A 24,201-nucleotide genomic window follows, 5' to 3' on the forward strand; every position below is an offset into this window, starting at 1 on the left:
TTGTGTTTGTCATGTATGTATCACTGTGGAACTGTTGTCATCCCCTCTCCCCAACCCCCCGTGGTGTTTCCGATCGGAACTTAGCATTGGGAACACAAAATGGCGGCCTCCGTGTTACGAGTAGGACGACTGGGTGCTCTCAAGGTAATAACATCTGAATTGCCTACTTGATGTTTTAAATGAGGTCTGCTTGGATGTCATACCTTCAAATATATTACCAAGCCGTTTATTCCATATAGTTGAGGTGAACTGCTTCTCAGTCGCTGGTTGCGTCGTTCGTAGACGGTGGGTTCGGCAGCAGCTCTACTCATGACCCTGTTGAACCTGCAGAAGTCAGGCTTGTAAAGTTACTTTACAGTTTACAAAGTGACACTGTTCACCTTATATATGTATATATATATATATATATATATATATATATATATATATATATATATATATATATATATATATATTTGCATCCTTCCTGTTCCAGCTCGTGTGCCACGATTAGCAACCAGCAACCAACTCTGCAGTGAGAAATCTTATTTTTAGGACAACTGCACATGAGTAAAGTAACCTGTCAAAAAATATCCGCTCTAGCTAATCCAGCAAATGAAATACCTTCATCACACTTATTTCTAATATCATTTAAAAGTTGAATTGCTGCAAAGTAGTTATTTATGTGCATCGGTCAAAATAGCCACTACACAAATAATATAACCAATGCGCAATGTTTTAAATCAATTCATTTTCATTTGAAAGCAATATCATCTTTCATTACATCAGTTAAAGGAGAAGATCACAGTACCATAGTATTCCAGCTCTTGTTACACTCACTACAGTTAGAACACTGAGATAACTGACTTGCAGTCACTATACCCACCCAAAGCACAGTCGGAGCAACTGTTATGTGGAATTTTATGGCATTTCAGGTGAAGAAATGCCTTAGTACATACTGTACTGATGCATCTCAAACAATTAAGTTATCCTGAAAAGATTTTTTTTTTCAGTAAGGTAAACTTTAATATTCTGTATTGATTACATGTTAAGTAAACCATTTTGAGCAATTCTCTTTTAAAAAAAAACTTTTTGATAACTATGGTTTATAACTCATGAAAATCAGAAATCTAGTATCCTAAATTATTACAATATTTCCTAAGATCAATCAAAAAGTAGGATTTACAATACAGAAATGTCCACCCTCTGAAAAGTATGTTCATGTATACACTCAATACTCCTTTACTATGAATTACTGCATCAATGCAGTAATGCAGTGTGACATGGAGGTGATCAGCCTGTGGCCCTGCTGAGGTGTTATTGAAGCCCAGGTTACTTTGATAGTGGTCTTCAGCTTGTCTGTATTTTTGAGTTTGGCATTTCTCATCTTCCTCTTTGCAATACCCCACATGGGGCTCTATGCGGTTCAGATCAGAGACTCATAAAGCTTGTCAGGAGATCGAAACAGGAAGTGCTGTAAAATCTCCTGGTAGGTGCTGAGTTGACTTTGGACTTCTTAAAGCACAGTGGACCAACATTAGCAGATGACATGACACCTCAAATCATTGCACACTGTGGACACTTCACACTGGACTTGAATTCTGTGCCTCTCCACTCTTCCTCCAGACTCTAGAACCTTGATTTTCAAATGAAATGCAAAATTTATTTTCATCTGAAGAAAGGACTTTGGACCACTGAGCAACAGTCCAGTTCTTTTTCTCCTTTTCCCAGGTAAGATCTTCTGATGCTGTCACAGATGCAGGAGTGGTTTGATATGAGGAGTACAGTAGTTGTAGCTCCTTTCCTGCAGACATATGTGCTTGGTGGCTCTTGATGCACTGACACCAGCCTTAGTTCTTGTGAAGCTCTCACAAGTTCTTGAATCAGATTTTTTTTTAACAATCCTCTCAAGACTTCGGTCATGCCTGTTGCTGGTGCACTTTTCCCTTCTCGTCAACTTTCCATTAATATGCTTCAATACAACACTCTGCCAACAGTCAGCCTTTTCAGTGAGGACCCTCTGTGGTGTATTGACCTTGTGGAGGGTGTCCATGATCCTCTTCTGATTAACTTTCAAGTCAGCATTGTTCCCTATGATTGTGGTTGCGTGAACTGAACGAGACTGATAGATGCATGTTATTTGTACTGACTGAACAGCAATTTACTTAATCTCAGAATTATATTTTGTAATACTTTGAGAACCTGGATTTCTGATTTTCATAAGCTCTAAGCCATAATGACCAAAAATTCAACAAACAAGAATGTTTATGTTTCACCTTACATGTAAGGAGTCTACAAAATATAAAATTTTCACTTTCTTAAATAACTGATTGAAAATATTAAACTTTTTCACAATATACTTATTGTTTGAGAGGCACAAGTGTATGACGCTTGCTTTCTTCTGTTGATATTGTGTAACACTGATAGTGGTGAATAAAAGATTCATATGATACAATAGATCAGTAAATATGTAGGATGATGTCTGGGCAAGATAATCCTAGAAAATAAATTATTTGTGCAATCACACATACTTTATAGAATATCAAGGTATTTGTGTAGCTATGAAAAGTCTTACTACAGGAAAACATACTTTTTTATTGTTTTGTAATGCGTATTAAATAACAATATTGTTTACCAGTAGTTAGCTATTTTTCTGTGCAAGTTTTCTTTATTGGTTTTTTGGAGGTTTGTAGAGAGGACTGAAAATTGACTGGAAGTTTGGTACTGTACTCATACCAAAAGCTGTCTTTACTCTTCTGCAGTGTCTCCAATTGGAGAGCTGGGGCATCTTGAGGAGTCGCCCAGCTGCTTTTTTCTGCACTCAAGTTGAAGAACCACCAAAACCAGCAAAAAAGGCACAGGCTGCAGGCAAGAGTAAGGCCGTTTGATTCTGTTCACTGTATGAAATTTGACATGTTGGGTTTTGCTGGCTGGTTGCTTTTTTGTGTTACCATAGGTTTACATACCATATGTGTGTGTGTATATATGCACTACCAGTCAAAAAATTTAGACACACCTTCTCATTTAGTGGTTTTTCTTTATGTTCATGATGAAATACATTGTAGTTTCTCACTGTAGGCATCAAAACTATGAATGAACACATATGGAATTATGTAATAACCAAAAAAATGTGGAATAAGTCAAAGCGTGTTTTATATTTTAGATTCTTCAAAATCGCCACCCTTTGCTTTGATTACTGCTTTGCACACTCTTGGCATTCTCTCAGTCAGCTTCATGAGGTAGTCCATCTCATCCCAAACCATCTGGACTGATTTTAGTTCAGGTGACTGTGGTGGCCAGATCATCTGATGCAGCACTCAATCACTCTCCTTCTTGGTCAAATAGCCCTTACAAAGCTTGGAGGTGTGTTTGGGGTCATTGTCCTGTTGCAAAATAAATGATGGTCCAACTCAATGCAAATTGGATGGGATGGTATGTCGCTGCAGGATGCTGTGGTAGCCATGCTGGTTCAGCGTGCCTTAAACTTTGAATAAATCTCCAACAGTGTCACCAACAAGCACTCCCACACCATTATGCCTCCTCCTTCATGCTTCACGGTGGGATCCATACATGTAGAGACCATCCGTTCACCTTCACGGCGGGTGGAACCAAAGACCTCAAGTTTGGAGTCATCAGACCAAAACACAGAGTTCCACTGGTCTAATGTCCATTCCTTGTGTTTCTTGGCCCAAACAAATCTCTTCTGCTAGTTGCTTTCCCTTAGTAGTAGTTTCTTAGCAGCTGTTTGACCATAAAGGCCTGATTGGTGCAGTCTGCTCTGAACAGTTGATGTAGAGATGTGTCTGCTACTAGAACTCTGTGTGGCATTTATCTGGGTTCTGATCTCAGGTGCTGTTAACTTGCGATTTGTGAGGCTGGTGACTCAGATAAACTTACCCTCAGCAGCAGAGGTGACTCTTGATCTTCCTTTCCTGGAGCGGTCCTCATGTGAACCAGTTTTGTCGTAGCGCTTGATGGTTTTTGCGACTGCACTAGGGGATGCATTCAAAGTTTTTGAAATTTTCCGGACTGACTGACCTTCAGTTCTTAAAGTAATGATGGACTGTTGTTTCTCTTTACTTAGCTGATTGATTCTTGCCATAATATGGATTCTGATAGTTGTCAAATAGGGCTGTCAACAGTGTACCAACCAGACTTCTGCACAACACGACTGATGGTCCCAACCCCATTAAGAAGGTAAGAAATTCTACAAATTATCCTTGAAAAAAGCACACCTGTGAGGTGAAAACCATTTCAGGTGACTACCTCATGAAGCTCATCCAGAGAATGCCAAGAGTGTGCAAAGCAGTAATCAAAGCAAAGGGTGGCTATTTTGAAGAATCTAAAATATAAAACATGTTTTGACTTATTTCACACTTTTTTGTTTACTACATAATTCCATGTGTTCCTTCATAGTTTTGATGCCTTGAGTGAGAATCTACAATGTATTATTGTAGATATAAGCAGCTTGATAAATCAAGCTGCTTATGAAGTTAGGTCATTACATTCTCAGTGGCATTTAAGGACTTAAAGAGTCACCATTGCAGAGTCCCCATATACATACTAAGATATTACAATCCAGGTTAACATTAAAGTCTGTGTGAAGTAAATTCGGAGGTTTGTTTCTCAACACATAATACACATCGGGAAATAATTGCCGCAAATGTGTGAAAGCCTGTGAACAACACCGATTAGCCACAACATTAAACCAGCAAGTTAATATTATGTGGATGTCTGATGCTTCTTAAACAGCTTTGAGCTGTTTAGGTCTGAACTCCAAAGATCTCTGAAAGAGTCCTGTTTGGCACCAGTATATCAGCAGCAAATCCTATAAATCCTAAAAGTTGTAAGGTTGAGCCTTAATGGTTCATACAGTCAGGTCCATAAATATTTGGACAATGGACACTGACACAATTTTCAGCATTACAGCTCTGTACACCACCACAATGGATTTGCAATGAAACAATATATGCTTTAAGTGCAGACGTTCAGCTTTAATTTGAGGGTATTTACATCCAAATCAGGTCTACGGTCTAGGAATTACAACACATTTTATATGTACCCTTCACCTTTTTTAAGGGATCAAGGGTTGGGGGTTGGGGTTGGTTGACGGACGGAGGTTCGGTCCATGAGGTCAGAGGCGGTGAGCTAACAGAGGAAAGAGCCGAACTTTCGGCTCGGTTCATAACGCCCAACAGGGGGCGGGGGTGGAGGTAGGAGGGGGCGAATATTTGGATCTCAAAATTAATATCTGCATACCACCATTGGGACCGAATATTCGGATATTCGGGTCCAGCCCTAGCAACAGGTTGAAGTTTCATGGAGAAAAGTAAGCAATGAAATTTTTGTCAAACTTTTCAGAGAATAACTGAAAACATACTTTGTTGTGCTATATCGTGATATATATCGTTATCGTGATATAAAATAATCCATATCGTGATATATGATTTTTTTCCATATTGCCCAGCACTAAGTCACATCATCAATAAATATAAGAGAACCAGCTCCATTGACAGCCATATATGCCCACGACATTATACTACCACCTTTACTGATGAGTGGGTCTGCTTTGGATCTTGTCTAGAGCAGAGACAGGGACAGAAAGACACTGAACAGGCTTATCAGGAGGGCTGGTTCTGTCCTTGACTGCTCCCTGGACTCCATAGAGGAGGTGGGTGAGAGGAGGATATTGGCCAAGCTCACATTTATCATGGACAATCCCTTTCACTCACTGCATATGAAGATGAGAACCAAAATGAGAACCAAAATGCTGAAAATTGTGTCAGTGTCAAATTATTTTCAGACCTGACTGTACTTACTCATCCAACATATTCCACACATGCTCAGTTAAACTGGGATCTAGGAATTTGGAGACCAAGCCATCATCTGGAACTCTGTGTTCCTCAAACCATTCCTGAACAAATTTTGCAATGTAGCAGGAAGCATTGTCTTAATGAAAGAGGCCACTGTCATTAGGAAATACTACTGCCATGAAGAGGTTTACATTTTCTGCAACACTGTTTAGGTAGGTATACGAGTCAAAGTAACAACCACCTGAGTGCAGAAATCAAGATTTCCCAGCAGGACATTGCCTCACACTGTCCCCGCTGGCTTCCCTTTTTCCTGTAGTCCATCCAACTGCCATCCCTTCCCAGGTAAATGACACACACTCACCCAGATAGCCACGTGATGTAAAAGAAAACATGGTTCATCAGACCAAACCACTTGCCTCCTTTGCTCTGTGGTCCAGTTGTATTGTCACATATCAATTGTTGGCTCTTTCAGTGGTGGACAGCAGTCAACATGGACCCTCTCACCAGTCTACAGCTTTGCAGCCCCACACACAGTAAGCTATGATGCAGTTTGTGCTCTGACCACTTTCAGTAATAGCAGTACTAAGGTTTAAGCAGTTTGCGCTGCAGTAGCTCTTCAGTGGGACCAAACCACACAGGGCAGACTTTACTCTCCATGTAAATCAGTGAGCCATGACTGACCCTGTTGCTGATTCACTAGTTGTCCTTCTTTAAACCACGTTTAGTAGGTACTAATCACTGCATACCACGAACACCCTGCACGACCTGCTGTTTAGGAGATGCTCTGACCCAGTTATCTACCATCACAATTTGGCCTTTGTCAGAGTCAATTAGACCCTTACAATGATAATTTTTTCTGCTTCCAACAAATCAATTTCAAGAACTGACTGTTGACTTGCTGCCTAATATATCCCACCCAGTGACAGGTGCCATTATAATGAGAAGATTAAAGTTATTCACTTGACCTGTTGCTTTTAATTTTAATGTTGTGGTTCATCAGTGTGTACTGGATTGTGGATTTGGATGATTAAATGTTTTTCATTATTTTTGTCTTCGTGATTTTTTTGGTTTGGTCATAAGTCCCATGCTGCACTGGAGTCCTACATTTCATGGCCTATCCCCCATTATTTAATTGTATTAAACTACGGCCCACTAGGGTGGTTCTCATGCTTGACTGGGAGTTACTACACTTACTACTGCCCACAGTTAGCTTGCTAGAAATGCCTACGTCCAGCAAATGTAGCTTTCCTGGATGCCAGTATTTGCAGAACAGCCAAGTGTCCTCCTGTAAATTAACTAAGAATGATGAGATGATGAATAGGTGGATTGGTTTCTTTAAAGAGCCACATTGAAGAGAGAGCTGAGGATCACTGCTAGTGTACAAGCTGACAGTCAGGTCTTTAGTGGACATGCCACCAGCATGTCACTGCAATTCTGCTTTTTTCACAGTAATGAAACCTAATTTTCTAAACTTGGTGATGTGTTGTAAACATTCAAATTTTACTGATGGTTATAAACAGGTTTTTGTGTTGTGACAAAGTACAAACAATTTTCATTTACTGCTGTTGACATGGACTAAAGTTTCTGGATTTGGAAATTAAATGTTGCGCTTCTGTTCTGTAAAAAATTTAAAGGAAAATTCCTGAAAAACAAGATGATCTTTTGATTTGAATTTTTTTTTTTTAACTGTCCATGTCCCATTTACCATTTTCCTCAACAGCAGAAGCTCCAGATGAGAGAACAGCCCTGTTAACCTGCAAGACCACAGTTGCCTTCCCAGCTAGACTTTTAGAGCCTAGAGTTTTTCCAGCACAGTCTCTAGGTATAACTGGACCAGTGGTTGGTTGCACTGCTGTTGTAGAAACAGCAGTAGCTGCAGCAGTTGCAGGCACTGCCAGTGAAATGGATGCTGCTGAGCCAGTGGTTGCAGTACCTGTGGCTGCCTCATCAGATCCAGCTCCTGAACCAGATGTTGCTCAAGTTATTCCTGACATAGCTCCACCTGTAGTTGACACAGCTCCTTTAGCTGTTAAACCCCAGGTTGAGACAAGCAGTGAAACCTCAGCACCAGATAACACAGCCTTCCCTGATGCTGGTGAGGCGGCAGCAAATGAGTCATCCTCCTCATCGTCCGGGGACTCCGAATCTGACTCTGACTCAGACTCAGAGAGTGAGAGGTCAGACGTGAAGGCTGATACCAGAATCTTTCCACATGAGATATCAGAATCCACTGTAAAAAAAGGGGCAGAAGTCCACGAGGTCACACGCGCAGAAGTGACAGAAGACTCTAATGAAGCTCAGGGGGAACCTGAAGCTACTCTCACATTTGGTGCTGATACTATACACGAGACAGCTGCAAACTCAGAAGCAGTTCAAGGTACCAGGAAGGCACCCACTGTTAGCTCTGATGAGTTAATTACCTCAGTGCCTGAGATCTGCACTACTACAGAAGATGCTGAAGAGGTCACCCGCCCAGTAGCTTCAGCTGAATCTGCAGTGGAAGCTGCTCCAGAAATGATACAACATAATGCAGGTGATGCATTTTCTGCTGTGTCTGATACTGAAGTAGAAACTCCAGCTGAAGTTGTGACCAAGGCTACGACTCCAGAAAATGACCACAGCGACAGTAACACCAAAACAACAGAACCTGCCTCTGCTGAAGCTGCTACACAAGCTGGAGACAAGCTTGCAGATGTTGTTGAAGCTGCTGCAGAAGCTGCTGAATCTTCAGCAGAAACTTCACCCGCAAAAGCTGAACCAGAGATTATAGAAGCTAAAGCCAGTCCCACTGAAGAGGCTGCTGAGACTGCAACTGAAGTTTCTGCCCTTGCAGAGGGTGCTGAGCAACTGGTGGACTCTGCTCCTGTCGTAGCTGAAGCTGCTGAAGAGGAGCTGCAGGTGGAGGCTCCTGCTGAACAGTCTGAGGGTACACACAACACCACCCTAACCCCAATTCTCTATTTCTCCCTGTTTTCTTTGTGGGTCTTTGAGCCACCACAGATGATCATACTTTTCTCTCTATCCCTTAGAACCAATCTGTGTGTACTAAGTGTTACCCAGGCATCAACTCTCTTACATATAATGGGTGCTTTTGGGTTTGTGGCTTTTATAATATCCTCTCGGAATTCTTTTAAATAGCCATTTTTTTGTTTTGTTTTTATCACTGTAACGTCTAACCTCCCATTGCCTTGGTTTCCAGTTTCACAGTTTTGCATGGGGTATATGTAGTGTACACGTTTCACTGTGCTTTCAGAGTTTTTTTATGCATTTCTTTTTTTTCTCATTTTCTGCATTGCTCCTCTTTTTGAGCATTGCTTGCATCCTGTTATTGACACACTAGAACAGCTACAGTCTGTTTTTCAAGATGAATGATCATGGTGATATTGCTTGTTGCATCCTGTTATACTAATCCTGCTCACATTTTGCTTTCTTCTCTTCCTTTTGTGACTCAGGAATCTACCACCTGTCTTTTTAAAAAAAAAATCTGCCTAGCCTCGTTTCCAAATCCGTCTTCACTCCCAGAATATTTCACTCATATTTTTATTATTTTGGCTCATCTTTGTTTGTAATGCCTCTGTGTGCATGAAATGCGGGTTAAAGGTGTCAAGTTAATGTTAATGTTACAGGTAATAATGGCACTGTTTGGTTTTATTGTTCCAGTGTAAGCTATTGCTGACAGTAATGTGTCCCTGACAGCACCTGGACGAGCAGAAGCTGGGAATGGTTGGAGTCAGTGGAAGTATTTCAGGAAACAGGATTACAGATGTTTTAAAAACCCATTAGGGCTCAAATCTTTAACATTCCAATAACTACTACCGTTTTGGTAAACTTTTCTGTCCAACACTTTCCTGACCAAATGGGTAATCCTACTTCCTGGAGTAACCCCCTCCTCACCATTGTCATTAATTTTACCACTTGGTCATTTCTTTTTATAACCTTGTACATCTCTTCTTTACCTGGAAACCTATAGGATAAGCACAGCATTAAATAATGAAAAATGTAAATGTCTTGAAATGTGTTTCTCTGATTATGGATATGAGATTATTTATGATGCACTGTTTATAACTTTACTGTCACAGCATGCTAACTGGTTTTCTAGATAAATTTAGATGTTAAAATAAATTAATATTTAAAGAACATTTTGCACCTCTTTTTAATCAAGAGTATCAAATCCCATGTTTCCAATACACTGCGACTTTGATTCCCTTTTTAAAACCTGTTTCATGCATGTCTGCCAGTATTGTTATTTCTGTAGTATTGGCTGACTTTATTGTTGGCAAACCAGTTTACTTTCACATTCTTTCCTCTCACAAACATGATCCTTTGGGGCATTTCACACCAGTGTGTCTCCACATTCTGTTGGGGGTAACTTGGCCTGCTGCCATAGGAAATGTCCCACCATAAACCAGCTTTTGTCAGCACATGTGAATATGTAAATGTTCTCTCCCCTCAAAAATCTTTTGAAATATTTACAAAACTAGCCACAAGTCCTAATATCAGGCTTTGCTGGCTGAAGATCAGTAACAGTTATGACACAGGATTACATCCAGTGTTGCAGTTGGCTTACCTTGTGGATTTTCTGTTTTGAAGCATGCACAACAGTAAGATTTTTATTACTCATTTTTGCACAGGACTTATATGCCATTTTGCTTCTTCCCCTTCTGCAGAGGCTATAACAGCGGCACACGTAGAGCCTGAGGAGCATTTTGACAACAGCACTTACAAAAACTACCAGCACCACAGCTACACCCCCTACACATTTGCCGACCTGGATGTAGAGATGGCCAAGTTTCGTCTCCCTCAGCCTTCCTCTGGCAGACCCTCACCCAGACACTAGAAGAACTGTCCTGGCTGAAAAAAATTGCTTAAAGATGATGGTGGTGTTTCACTTTATGTATGATCATCCCCAGATCTTAATTAAATTCTGGTGTTACAATGTCATATTAATAAAGTACCAAATGAGTAATGAAGCCTGTTTTGCATGTTGTGATTCTGTTTTCTCTTACATAAAGGAACAGGCATATGAAGGGATAGGCTAAGATCAAACACTTCTTTAATGCTGTTTTTTTGCCTTGGGTTGGGGGGGGGTTGTCATTTGAATAAAGCTGAGTGTGCAAGTGGTTTATCTGTGCTTCTATTTTAATGATCACAATTTTGCGCTTGCGCGTAATTCCCTAATTATCCTTGGTATCCTCGTTTTTAAGGAATAAACAATCACTATCTGTCATGTTTCTGTGCAGATTGTGAAACGTTATGAACCAAGGAACGTAAAGCTGGAGATATAATTCGAGAATGTGTGGAAATTGGGGCAGTAAATAGCATTTGTCAAGCACAAAAACCCCTAGCAGGGTGCAGAGGGACTCTCAGGCAATAGGACGTCATGTCTCCGCCCACTTTATACATATTCATGAGTCAAGCGCCCCTGCGTGCCCTTGCGCGATGACGCAACGCGACAACTGCGGGTCCCGATTGCTGCAGCCGCTTGTCAGTGTGACGAAGATTGGCACTCAGGTAAGCTGTCACTCAAAATCCCTCTTTTTCAGTTCCCTATCAATCAAACAATCTGGGCCGCACGCAAAAATGCCCCGGGGCGAGGAGTACGGCCCTAGTCGGGGCAGCGGAGGGTGTTTTAAGAAGGGTGGCAGAAGCCGCACAGCTACGGGGGAAAAAAAACTATACAAGGGAGGGGAGTAAAGAATATGTCGGCGTTTTGGGGGCAGAGGAGGATTGTAGGAAAGCAAAGGGCGAGAGCTAGAAACGAGGCCCGACAGCTGTAACGTTAGCGTGTAGGGGAGGGGAAGGAGAGGGCAGCTGTCCCCGCATGAGTGATTGACTGATGGGGGAAGGATTTGAGGATCAACCGGGCTAGCCTGGTGTGCAGCCTATGCTTAGTATTGTTGCAGTCGAATTGCTATACACAGCTGACAAGACATACATACTAATTTACAATGTTGATTGTTAACGCTGAAGCGACCGAAGGTGTCCCATTTCGACAAAAGCTCCATTCGTATCAATTCGCAGCAGGGTCTCTTTTTTTGTACCTGGCTAGCTAGGTTAGCTTGTTTTTTGGCAGTGATTCACCTCGCTAAATATGGCGCTTTGCATTTTGGCTATACAGTACCAACATGAAAAACACTTTAAAGTTAACAGTTAGCTACCTCGCTAATGTTAGCTCGGTCGAACGAGTGCCTTAGGTTAACCACAGATTGGGTGCGCAAGCTAACGCTAAATGTATAAATATAGCTAAATATCGAGGGGAAAAAAGGTTTGTTGTAGCCGAGGTACTTAGTTTATGAACAATGCTGTCCCGGTTAGAGGATGGTCGGCCAATGTTACCCCAAAAGATTTGTTAAACTTTTATCTTCCCTTGCCGTCTCGATCGGTGTCTGCAGCTAACGCAGGCTAAAAAGCTATGTCGTGGTGGGTGTGTTAACAGCAGTTGAAGGGTAACGCTAACATAAGCTCACTATTATCATTACAACATACCTCAGCTTCTCAATATGAGTCTCCTGTCGTTTTTGGGAGTGGCCCATATAAGCTATATGGAACTACTAATAAACTCTGACCAAGTGACTCTTGACTCTTTTTTTGAGGGTCCCACCACGTTACCTTGATTTGCCCAGATGTATATGCATTTTCAGCATGCAACTTTTTAATATTTGTAATATATTGCTATTGTTGTCTTCGTCTTGCTGTAATGTTAGTAAATATTTGTTAATAAGACTGTTGACTTATAACTTTATACCCATCTACCATAAAGTTATTAACAATTTGGGAAGATAAGCTTATTCTAATTTAAACACACAAACCCAGTAAACAGAGCTAATAACGTTAATAACCTTTAATTCTCACACCAGAACAGTCACTTTATTTAAAGGTCTTGTGCCTGCAGGCAGTCTAATTGAAACTATGTGCATTGTGTAGGTTGGCCACCTATCCCTTCTCTCTATAATGCCCCAGTGTTTGCAGCGTCTGCAGTGAACGTGATGGCAGCCCAGTCGGTTTCCATAGACAAGTACCCAAAGGGCGAGCAGCAGGTGAGAGGGAAAAAAATTGGTTTGGGAACCTTCACAACCTGCCCCTACTGGGTGAACTGCACTTTTTTTGTGCTTGTTTGCTAAGTAAAAAGGATAATGTATCTAGCCATGATAAGTCGGCCTGGATAACCAAACAAAGGGAAGATTTTCTCAATGTAACACTAGAGCACAGATGACATTAATGCTGTTACTTCAGCTTGTCTGTCTGTGGCAGACCACCACAAAAATAATCACTATATGGGAGACATCAGTGATGTTTTATGAATCTGTATTTGTTCCCAGCATTTCTATTTTTGTGCTTATGTAAATTACTTACTAAACATCTACTATACAAGGGCCAAATTTGGGGGCATTGAGACCTAAGAACAATCTATGACTAATGACAAGTTGTCTCACCCCAAGCAACTCCTTATTTTTAGGCTATGTGGTGTCCATCACATCGTTGGGATTTGATTTATGCTGACAGGCATTCTTTGTTGTTGGTAGACAGACATGGTGTGAAAATGTGTGAAAGTAAAGGAGAAGAAACTTGGCTCCTAAGTAATGAATCTGCCTCCAGTGGATCTTTGCAGAAACATTATAGTGTGTCTTGTTATTTGCATCAGGTGAAGGCATAGGTTAGGGATTACATTCTCATTTGCCTTTAGGTTATAACACCAGATTTAGTAATGTTTAGGTCTTCACTGAGATTATAAAGTAGCACTTTCTGGTTTTAGTCTAGTCACCACATGCCTACAAAGTTATGTTGAAAGACTGGAGGGTATGAGAATTCAGATGCATATTTAACTGAATGTCTCCACCAGAGATGCATAACAAGTCATTTTCCGGTCAAAAGTATAATAAATGCCCTTGAGTGCCACCCACTGATAAATTCTCTCACAAACGAGAGAGCTCGTGACACTATCTTGTTGATCAAAGCAAACAAGTCCTCATTCTTCAATTGAGTGTAACATGAAAAAAAACTTTTTCAAAAGGCTTTCCTAGCTATATCCTCATGACGTTGCAAAAGCTTCATATTGAAGCAAGGCTTGGTATTATGTTTTAACCTCTTGCTACACTTGGTCTTCACATGATGTCTTTGTGTCTCTCATTCTCTGCCTTTCTCTTCATCTTTCCCATCACTTTCTGTCTGTCTTTCTCACATTTGTTTTCCCTCTCACTGCAGATGCAAGGTGTAGTGAAAGTAGACAGCGATTCGGAGCAGAAGTTTATTGAGGGGACATTGGCAGAGGTGCCCAGCCCAGCACCCACAGAGCCACAGACACCCATGGACGCAGACAAAGCATCCATATATCGGTAGAGATACTTCTGTATATTTGTTGTTGAGAGAAACATAAAAACAGACAGAGGCTTCATCATCTTCATTTAAAACACCCTTCTAACTCTAAATCTGTCTTCTTCAGCTGGGAAACTAAACTGTGACTTAGAAACATCACATGCCATCTATGAAGTCCTACCCTCTATTCATGTGACTTTCTTATTGCTGTTTGGCATTTGAAATTGTGGCAGGGTGTGCTAACAACTGCTGCTTATTTATTTTATCTTTGTTGTTGTCTGATCTTGTGTAAATTTCTGTAGCATTTTGGTCTCACATATTCACATATATATGACACTATTATTAGTTTTTTTCTTTGAGTTTTCATATTCATGTTCTTTTACCGGAGAAGCCATCAAACAAGGCCAGAAATGAGGGTGTGGCTCAGCATCACATATGTGTGTGCGTGTGTGTGCGCATGTGTGTGCTTTTCACAGGCATCCCTTGTTCCCTCTATTGGCCCTGTTGTTTGAGAAGTGTGAACAGTCTACACTGAGCTCTGAATGCATCACCTCAGCAAGCTTTGATGTGGACATTGAGAATTTTGTCCGCAATCAGGAGAAGGAGGGGAAACCTTTCTTCAGTGAGGACCCTGAACTTGACAACCTGGTGAGGCATCACTGACTGTGAGGTCTAAAAGTTTTGAAATTTCTGGTTGTTGTTTTGCTTTTATGCTTCCCTCAAACACTAAAATTACTGTACAGTGAACTACAAATTGAGTTTGCACTTTTGCAGTCTGCAGCATACATGGAATTGTTCAAATAGAACAGCTTCCTATAACAAGCACTGGGTGCACTATAAAGTGGGAAGAGACAAACATATTGTGGCCCACAGCTTCATCTTCACAACACCACTAATTTTGATTTTGGTTTTAAAGTAGTTAGAGTGGTAACAGAGTCAAGTTTCTCTGTTAATTATTCTGTATCTGTTGAACCCTCAGCTCCTACTTTATATCTAGGTGATAGTTACTTGTAGAGCTAATAAGCAAATGACAAAATGATGGTTTTAGTTTTAAGGTATGACATAAAATGAATAACAAAGGTTACACACATATTTACTTCTCTTTAACCTTTGATCTCCCCAGCATGGTGACATGCTGTCCTGCCAAATCCTTTTGCTTTCCATCAACTAGAATTCGTTACCTTGTCAGAATGACTATACGTCACATTTTGTGTCATTGCACTGGCAAATTTGACTTTGTGTTTTAATTCAGGTAGTTGAGTGCAGCATGGGAGACCACTTCATCTAAACCTGACCTCTGAGGATGCAAGTGTCCCTTAGCTGGCCAAGATTGACACAAATACCAACACAACCTGGCATAGATATGTTTTAGCCTTTAGTGTATACATGTATGTTTGGTGTTTTAGCTTTTGTTCTTGATGGTCAAATCACTGTCTAATCCATCCACTATATCCTCTGGTTGACCAGTAAACATCCAAAATAATTAGTACCTAAATGTTCAGTTTGCTTCACAGGGAGGTATACAACAAGGTGAGTACAGATACTTTAGTATAATCCAATGCAAATACAAGCAATACTACATCAAAAATGTAACAAAATTCTGAAAAGAAGTAGGATGGAAGTGGACGAGATGCAAAATGGAACAGCTACATCATTTGTCTGAATGCTTTGTCATAAGACTTCTAAGAGGAAAAATGGAAGCACATTTAGCTTATGAAAGACTGCTATGGTGCACTGCCATGAACCCTCTGTGTTTTTTTTCTCTAGATGGTGAAAGCCATCCAGGTGCTGCGAATCCACCTCCTGGAGCTGGAGAAGGTGAGTGATCTGTGTAAAGACTTCTGCAGCCGCTACATCGCCTGCCTCAAGACAAAGATGAACAGTGAGACCCTTCTGAGTGGGGAGCCGGGAAGCCCATATTCCCCTGTACAAGGCCAGGCCCAAAGCTTTTCACCCACCAAGACTCAGGTATGCAAAGGTGAACTGTAGGCATCATCGCGAAACAAATTTAGGTGAAGAATCATGTACCACAAATAGCTGTCCATGCTGTTGTATATTAGCAAATTATAAAAGTAAGTTTACAAAACCTATCAATGTTAAAAACTCACACATATGACTCAGGCCTATTATGTATGCATGCATGCTCTGTAGACCCCCAGCTCCATCTCGGGGACCATCAGCCCCCAGGGTCAAATTGTAGTGCCAGCATCAGCCCTGCAGCAAGGAAATGTTACTGTGACAACTGTCAACCCAACCCAGGTGGTCGCAGGTATGTCACCATGGCATACAACCCCTCCCTCAGGTACTGTACTGTTGTGACTGCAGCTGAGATATTGTCATGCACGAGTGTGAAACGATCTCATTGTTGCAGCCTGCACTTTAGCACTTTACAGCTCTGCAGTTTATTATAATCTGAATTTATGTACATGTGTTCATTCAGGTGGCACGGTGTACCAGCCAGTCACAGTCGTCACTCCTCAGGGCCAGGTGGTAACACAGGCTCTTTCTCCTGGGACAATACGCGTCCAAAACAATCAGGTAGTATATCTTGCTATCTGTTCTGTATACATTTATCCCACTGATTTACTATTGGTATTATTCTCGTCCTTGCTGGAAGGCAGGCTCTGCGGTCCTGAGTGAGGCACATAGGCTTGCTGATGTCATCTGGTATTGCCTATTTGTGACTTGGTCTGTTGTCAAAGTCAGTGGCTTATACAGTAGACAGCGTGGAGGCATGACAGGAGCCCATAAATGACCCCAAGTCAAGAAATTTTTACTGGTGTAAATTTCCAACGTTTCAGTCTGCATATAAGTATCTACTCAAAAGCTTTTAATTGGTTAGAATTCTTGATGCTAGTTATGCTTAACATGTACAAAATGCTTGCATTAAGTAGTTTTACAAAGTGGCTTCAATGTCTCTGCTTTAAAATTGTAAACAGATAATTTGTAGTTTACTGGCATTAACGGTGTTATAGATAGTCATTTTATAGATGTGAATGCTTTGACTACATTTCTTGATTACTCTTTATGTCTGTACATCTTTTGTGATGACATTATTGTCTTGTGATTCATAACACCCAATTAGAAAGTGCATTTCATGATTTTACATACAGTGCATTAGATGGGGAAAATAATTTGTTATTGTTCTAAACAAAACTATTCTGCTACTCAGGCATTATATATTGAATGTTTTAAAAATGTGTTTTATTGACAATCTCAAAATACACTTGATATCTATGGGATATGATTACTCAACTGCAGTTGACCTATGAATGCATATCTTTGTCTTTGTCAGATGTTGTCTGTTGATAAGAGTAAACTTTGGAGGTATTTTTGCGATTGCTGTGTTCACTCAATGCAAATGATTTGAAGTTTTGACATGAAGTCCATATTCACACTGTAATTTCAACAATGTGTTGCTGTTGAGATGAATTTAGAGAAAGATGGCTAATTGGACATCTGTGTTCTCAGCTTCAGCTGCAGTTTCACCAGGACTTGAACCTCTTTAATCATGATGACAGCTCAACCAAGAACAAGCGGGGTGTTCTACCCAAACATGCCACCAATGTCATGCGTTCATGGCTCTTTCAGCACATTGGGGTGAGTCTGCGGGCATCACATCTTCTCCATGTGTATCACCCTTTTTGAAAAAAAGTACTGATGCATTTCTTTCCTGTTGTCTGATGCAGCATCCCTATCCTACAGAAGATGAAAAGAAACAGATTGCCACTCAGACAAACCTGACACTTCTGCAGGTCAACAACTGGTGAGTTTCCAGGTGGTCCACTAAGGCACTGCCCCATACCAATTAACTACACCATCTTAAGTTTATTTACAGCAATGTTGGTGATGCCATTAACTTTTTTACCTATTGTAGAAATATAATTGGTCAGACACTTATTTGCATTCCATACCAACAGGCCCAAAGTGAGTAAGGTTTACCTTATGTCAATTTAATGTATCATTTTGTAGGCTGAAAGAACGTAAAAGTAAAGCTTTTTTTTTAGTGAATACCAGTACAGACATCCTTTCCAAATGTCTTCTGTAATTTAACACAAATGACAAATGTGTGGTTCAGATCTTGGTGTCTTAGGCCTTGTCCACACGTAGCCGGGTATCTCACAAAACGAAGATATTTTTCTACGATTCGGCCTATCATCCACACGAAAAAGCAGATTTACGTCATCAAAAACGATTCTTTTTAAAAACTCCGACCAAAGTGAAGATTTGCGAATTCTCCGTTTTATGCGTCTTCATGTGGACATCAGTAACCGGGGTTTTGCGTTTCGAAATGTCACCACCTGCGACAAAATATGTTCTTACATCACATATGCGACCTGTGTCGCATATGTGACGTATGCTGATATCAATAAATCTTAGAGCAGGACTGAAAAAGGAATAGAGCAAAATCATTGGATTAGTTGTAAACAACCAGTGCACACATAGAAAACTGTCATTTTAAGACTTACGGAATATGTGATATAACTTACAAGAAGTTAAGAAAATAAAAAGAAACTTCTAAGACATAATCAAATGAAGATAAACCAAGACGTCCATGCTGTGTTTCTTTCTCTATTACAAGCACTTGAATTCTGCAAATTGTAAGAAGCCGAAAAGAAACTTTGCAGATGATGAAAGACAAACCAGAGCTCTTTAGAGGTCCCCTACGGCTTTTAAAGAGCACCTTAGAAAAATAAAACTGAAACAAAATGTGAGGTATATAAGAAATAACAATTAATTAATAATAATTCGGTAACGGTATGGATGCTCTCACAAGGTTTTGGGCGCTGTTTCTTGTACAGGCGCTTTTTACTTGCTTGTTTTTACAAGCCCAGATACTGCTCCACATTCAACAACACAGGCGAAGGACGACGTTAAGGACGGTTATTCTCCACCACCTTGCTAGGATTTGGGGAAGTACTGCCACCTAAAGGTCCGGCATGCTTATGAATGTGCTTAAAAACGCACTTACGCGGGTAGGTGTGGATGAAGTTTTTATCTAAAAATGAGGTGGTGTGTACATAAGTTTTTTTCTAGACGGAGGGGACAGGATATTCGGTTTTACAAAAACCCTGCTACGTGTGGACAAGGCCTTAGAGAACAGCTTTCTGACTAGACCCACAGTTTCAATTAAATCACAGTCAGATGTATTTTATCACAAGACATATTCAGAATTTTGTTGCTTTTAAGTCTGTTTCAGACTGAAAGAAACAAGTTTGTTGCTTGAATCTAAGAATTTGGGGTAAAGATAGTCCACACAAATTCCAGCCAGTACCAGAAAGAGAAAACCAACCTGCATCATCTTGTGTCTCCAGGTTTATTAATGCACGGAGACGGATTTTGCAGCCCATGTTGGATGCCAGCTCCTCTGAGACACCCAAAGCCAAGAAGAAAACGCCTCAAAACAGGCCACTGCAGCGCTTCTGGCCTGACTCCATCGCAGCAGTCGGAGGGAGCCAGCAGCAAGTTACCATGCCAGATGGTATGCAGCAGAAAACCTGATCTACAATTAGAACTGATTAATTAAAAGCCAATGAGTCACAAAGCGAGGCAGCTATTTCTCTGTGGGCAGGTTTTTAGATTTAAGGCAGAGAAAGGAATGTAAACTAATTTCAGGAGAACAATTAGTTAGTGATAATAACAAATGTTCTTTCCTGAGCTATTTTTTAGCACAATCTCACAAAATATTTAGAAAATCAAATTCTTGTCTACGAAAGTGCCAACATAGGAACCATATCTCACAGATATGTAACTGGTTTTGTTCTGCACACTGGTAATCCAGGATATCTGCAGGTCTTAAAAAGCATTGAACTAAAAACATGATTTCTAAAACAGAACTCAGTTTTGGGGTCACAGTTCAATGTGTTTTCAGGATAGCAAAGAAAGGAAAAGAAATGCTTTAAATGTCATTTATTTTGGAAAAAATAAAACATTCAAAAGTGTGTTATTGGCCATGTTTTGTACTGTATCAGTTAAAGCAAGTGTAAAATGAATGAAATACAGACGTCCTTTAAGACCGGCACATCATATTCAGAATTGACCTAAAAGAACCACTAAAGCCAGCAGTGCAATTTGAGCTTTAGGAGTCTGCAAAGTAAAGCTACCTTTCTCTCTTTTGTAGACACACAGCCATTTGGTTTGAATCAACTTTATTAGAATTGTCACTGGACAGAATCAACTGGGGCTTCATGTTTACACATAGTGGCTGTTGTTTGACCCACATAGTATAAGCAGAGAAGTCACAGATTCTGGCTGCATGAAAGCTAGTAATAAATGTTTACTAAAATTTGCATATTGTCTGCTCAATTTATCAACTAAGCTAGAACATTCTGCTTGAAACCTCTAGAATGTTCAGTTTTAGACTGAAATAGGAATGGACTTCTGCTACCGTTTGGATTACAGATAGTACCGAACTGAGCAATTATCCTTCCAACTAAACACCTTGTCCTGATTGATTTGTGACTAATACATGTACCAACAGATCCCTATTTAGAGACATATCATTTCTAAAAGTATTACATATTGCCTCACCTACCCTTCTTTTTGTTGGATCATTAAGTTTTGGAATGTTCCAGCCAAATGACAGACCTGTCCTGCTTAATTCAACAAACAGGTTGCATAAAATTAACATGTCTTACTAGCCAGTGATTGAAACTATTTGTCAGTCACAAAAGGCGACATCCAAGAGTAGCACTACAAAGTAGTTCTAAACTGTTGAAAGCTGCCTGTTAAAACAGTAAATAAAGAGATCAAAGCAACAGCAGGCAAGCAATGTATAGTCTTTGAAAGTTGCCAGTTTTAGCAATAAGTGGTGTGTAGATTTTTACATTTAAAAAAAATCTAACAACAGAACAGTATTGATGAAAGATTACACCTTCTAATTGCAGTTTTTAAATAGTAATTCTCTCTAGTCATTTCCTTATTTTCAGGTACAATGGTGACAATGAACGTTGAGGGCCTGCAGAGCCTGACGTCAGACGGCGCCACACTGGCAGTACAGCAGGTTATGCTGGGAGGCCACAGTGAAGACGAGTCGGGGGACAGTGGAGATGAGGATGATGACACAGATATGGCTGGGCTGGGCCTGGACAACAGCGACTCATTGCAGTAGAGGACACAATCCCTCACACACTGATATACACATTCACCAGACATGCATAAATAGGTCTACAGAGCACAGGTGCAGGAGGTTTACATAGAGCACAAAAGCACAGGACCTGCCGGAAAATGGTCCTAAACTCTTCCAACCCTTCATCCTGCTGAACTGCTGTATGCTTTGTGTGTGTGTGTTCATCAGGAGTTTCATTTCAGAGACCGTTTATTTTCCCATTAAATTTAGTTGAGTGCACTTTTTTGTATATTTAAGCTCAAAAAGATTAAATCAAACGGAAAAAATAAGTGTTAAAAACACATACGGCAAATTTTTATGCTGTCTTAGTAAATATTAATTGACTTTATTTTTCCTTCCTTTCTTTTTTTATCTCTACCTTTTCCCCAGTTGAATTCTAATTTTGGATGCCAACACAAGTTGTATCTGTAAGGGTTTGTCTTCACTTTTTGCATGCTTGTGTTTCAAGTAAATGTACACACTTACAATTTATTCCACGGCTCTCCAACAGGTTCCCACAGGCCAAACAGAGAACAAGTGGAGAGATTGAAAAGAAAAAAAAGAGGAGAAATGCTTATTTTTATATACAGACATAAAATTTGTGTGTTTTTGTTTCATTTTTGCGTTCACCTGTTTTGTAAGGAATATTTATGTACAGATTCATAATTGAAGCTAGCAACCCTGCTTTTCAGGGTTATATGAAGTTTTCTAAATAACATAAAAAGGAATTGAATGGTCATGAGAATTGCTATTTTAATTGGTTTTAACTTACAATACTAACAAGGCCTTTTCTGTTCTTTTCTAGAGATTTCTAGCTAAAAAGCACATAAAGAAAATCTGACCCTTGGAGAAATTGGTCAAAAAGACACTAAACTACGCAACACTTTTGTGCTCTGTAAAGCATTGTTAATACTTTTATTTTGTGTACTGCAATACCCCAGTTGTCTGAAGATATTATCTTACACAGTAATGTGACTGCAGTGCTTCAGCGTTTTAGAAATATACAGTTCAAGTTTAACTCACATTGTGTATACCATACATCTTTTAATCGTTTTTACGATAGTTGCGTAGGCACCACTTTCTCAAATCCACAATTCAGAACACTATGCTAAATCACATGGTCCTGAGATGGAAAGCCCTGGTAGGGCAGTTTCCTCAAGTGCAGTGAGATATGAAATCCATCATCAACAAGACGCAGTGGATGTTTTGCTCACATTCAGCTTTTATTTATGTACATGTATATGCTACTGCATTGAAAACAGAGAGCAGTTGGAAAGTTAGTCCTTGTTTATAGCCTGCCTGAAGGAATGGGAGTAAGCACTGTAGCCTCTGTCGGCCCCCCTGCCACTACAAACAATGTAGTGAAAAATTTGAAATCTCATTAGCAAAGTGTTGATATTACTGCACAAATTGGGGTGCCTCTTCTTTAGATAACTGTAATAATGTACTGTACAACAGTTTTCTGTTAATAGGTGCAGTAATCTTTTTTTCTATCCTTGTAAAGGTGAGACCCGGTTGATTTAATGTGGCCTGAAGGTTTAGTGACTCTAGGTGGGCCTTTGTTGAGCTCTCGGTTCTTCACTTGTGTCTGTCTTGCTTTATATGAAGCATTGTTCACTTTTCTCGTCTGTTTTGCCTTAGAGCTTTCTATTTTGGAATAAATGATGCCCAACTCTCTATCGCCCGCTGTCTCTTTATTCTGCTCCATCAGCTTTGCCTCTGTTACTGTTACATAAGCTGCTGTAACAATGTAAATTTCCCCTGGCGTGGGGAGAAATAAAGAACTTTATCTTATCTTATCTCCAAACAGGATTGTACTCTTGGGTAGTACTTCAGTTTGTCTCTATAGGTATCTTTTTATTTTGTTTTATTTTTTAGAAGTAACTTCGTGATTCAGTTGTCTTTGCTCAGATCAGGTGTACTGCGCGCCTCTTCTTTCTGAAAAACAAATGGGACAATGCTAACACATGAACATAGAACAAGTATTTTGGGTTACTGAGTCAGGTCTGGGCTGCGCAGTGGTGTAGTGGTTAGTACTTTCGCCTTGCAGCGAGAAGATCCCTGGTTCGCGTCCCAGCCTTCCTGGGATCTTTCTGTGTTGTGCATGTGTGGGTTCTCTCCGGGTGTTCCGGCTTCTTCCCACAGTCCCAAATATATGCCATTCTAAATTGCCTGTAGGTGTGAGTGCGAGTGTGATTGTATATGTAGCCCTGCAACAGACTGGCGACCTGTCCAGGGTGTCCTCTGCCTTCGCCTCAAGCCAGCTGGGATAGGCTACAGTACCCCCTGCGACCCTAATGAGGATTGAGCGGTGTATAGATAATGGATGGATGGAGTCAGTTCTCTGGTAAGGTTTATCACTATTGGCTTAATGTGAGTTTGTATTAAAGACATCTTTGGTTCCATCTTTACAAATATACATGACTAAGCACTGCTTTTAAGCTACAGTTCTTCCTTTCTGTTTTGTAGTGGATTTTCCAAAACCTCTACATATGTAGGAATTTGTGAAAATGTTAACAAAATGATGCATAAGGCATCTTTCATATTTATTAAAATGAAACCATTGCATTTTGGGTTTGGATCTGCACAATATGTAAACAAATTTGACTACATTATCTTGATAATCACATCTGGTCTGTGTGTTTTTGCATTTACACCTGATAATAAAATGCTATCTATGTGTCAGTTGTGCCTAGAATTTGATTTAATCTCACCATGCAAATTAGTTGAGTGTGTTTGACTGACTTGTCACTGCTACTGCATGCAATGCATGCTTGAGTTAGGAGGAGAAAGGAGAAGTGACCCTTCAATTTGTGGCAATTTTCTTCAGAATGTGACTGAGATCAAACCACAGTACAAGACCACCTCTAAATGTGGTCCTCCTGAACTTCTTGTATTGATGTCCCAGTGTGTGCTTTTTTTAATCTTAGGTTTTCTAGACTATGACAAATTAATCAATTTCAAATTGCTTTGTGAGAATAAAAATTG

The 24,201-nt window shown here is 40.2% G+C and overlaps 3 protein-coding genes across 8 annotated transcripts in view; 2 read left to right on the top strand and 1 right to left on the bottom strand.

The window, feature by feature from the left end:
* On the top strand, positions 1 to 10,762 carry ndufv3 (NADH:ubiquinone oxidoreductase subunit V3). 4 transcript variants are annotated; one of them, XM_055015040.1, is made up of 4 exons: positions 1 to 144; positions 2,742 to 2,853; positions 7,513 to 8,718; positions 10,460 to 10,762. In XM_055015040.1, the coding sequence occupies exons 1-4, from the start codon at positions 100 to 102 to the stop codon at positions 10,627 to 10,629; spliced, it is 1,533 nt and encodes a 510-aa protein (XP_054871015.1). In that variant the 5' UTR covers positions 1 to 99; the 3' UTR covers positions 10,630 to 10,762. The 4 variants fall into 4 exon arrangements, with proteins under 4 accessions (XP_054871015.1, XP_054871016.1, XP_035801637.2 ...); XM_055015041.1 differs by having other exon boundaries at positions 7,516 to 8,718; XM_035945744.2 differs by lacking the exons at positions 1 to 144; positions 2,742 to 2,853 and adding exons at positions 6,005 to 6,134; positions 6,265 to 6,325.
* A 441-nt stretch (positions 10,763 to 11,203) lies between these two features.
* Positions 11,204 to 22,890, top strand: pknox1.1 (pbx/knotted 1 homeobox 1.1). 3 transcript variants are annotated; one of them, XM_023264789.3, is made up of 11 exons: positions 11,204 to 11,303; positions 12,717 to 12,829; positions 13,995 to 14,125; positions 14,582 to 14,753; positions 15,873 to 16,073; positions 16,257 to 16,407; positions 16,546 to 16,643; positions 17,577 to 17,705; positions 17,795 to 17,871; positions 19,421 to 19,587; positions 21,035 to 22,890. In XM_023264789.3, exons 2-11 carry the CDS (start codon positions 12,779 to 12,781, stop codon positions 21,214 to 21,216), a joined length of 1,359 nt encoding a protein of 452 aa, XP_023120557.1. In that variant the 5' UTR covers positions 11,204 to 11,303; positions 12,717 to 12,778; the 3' UTR covers positions 21,217 to 22,890. The 3 variants fall into 3 exon arrangements, with proteins under 3 accessions (XP_023120557.1, XP_035801641.1, XP_035801640.1); XM_035945748.2 differs by having other exon boundaries at positions 16,257 to 16,374; XM_035945747.2 differs by lacking the exon at positions 12,717 to 12,829 and having other exon boundaries at positions 11,217 to 11,303; positions 16,257 to 16,374.
* Positions 22,891 to 22,975: 85 nt separating this feature from the next.
* tmprss3a (transmembrane serine protease 3a) overlaps positions 22,976 to 24,201 on the bottom strand; it is a 90,930-nt gene continuing 89,704 nt past the window's right edge. Inside the window, exon 14 of the mRNA XM_035945743.2 lies at positions 22,976 to 23,151. Coding sequence (XP_035801636.1) covers positions 23,107 to 23,151 — 45 coding nt within the window. The 3' untranslated portion in view covers positions 22,976 to 23,106. The remainder of the gene's footprint in view (positions 23,152 to 24,201) is intronic.

Source organism: Amphiprion ocellaris, chromosome 11 (assembly GCF_022539595.1).
Source record: "Amphiprion ocellaris isolate individual 3 ecotype Okinawa chromosome 11, ASM2253959v1, whole genome shotgun sequence".
Taxonomy (NCBI): domain Eukaryota; kingdom Metazoa; phylum Chordata; class Actinopteri; family Pomacentridae; genus Amphiprion; species Amphiprion ocellaris.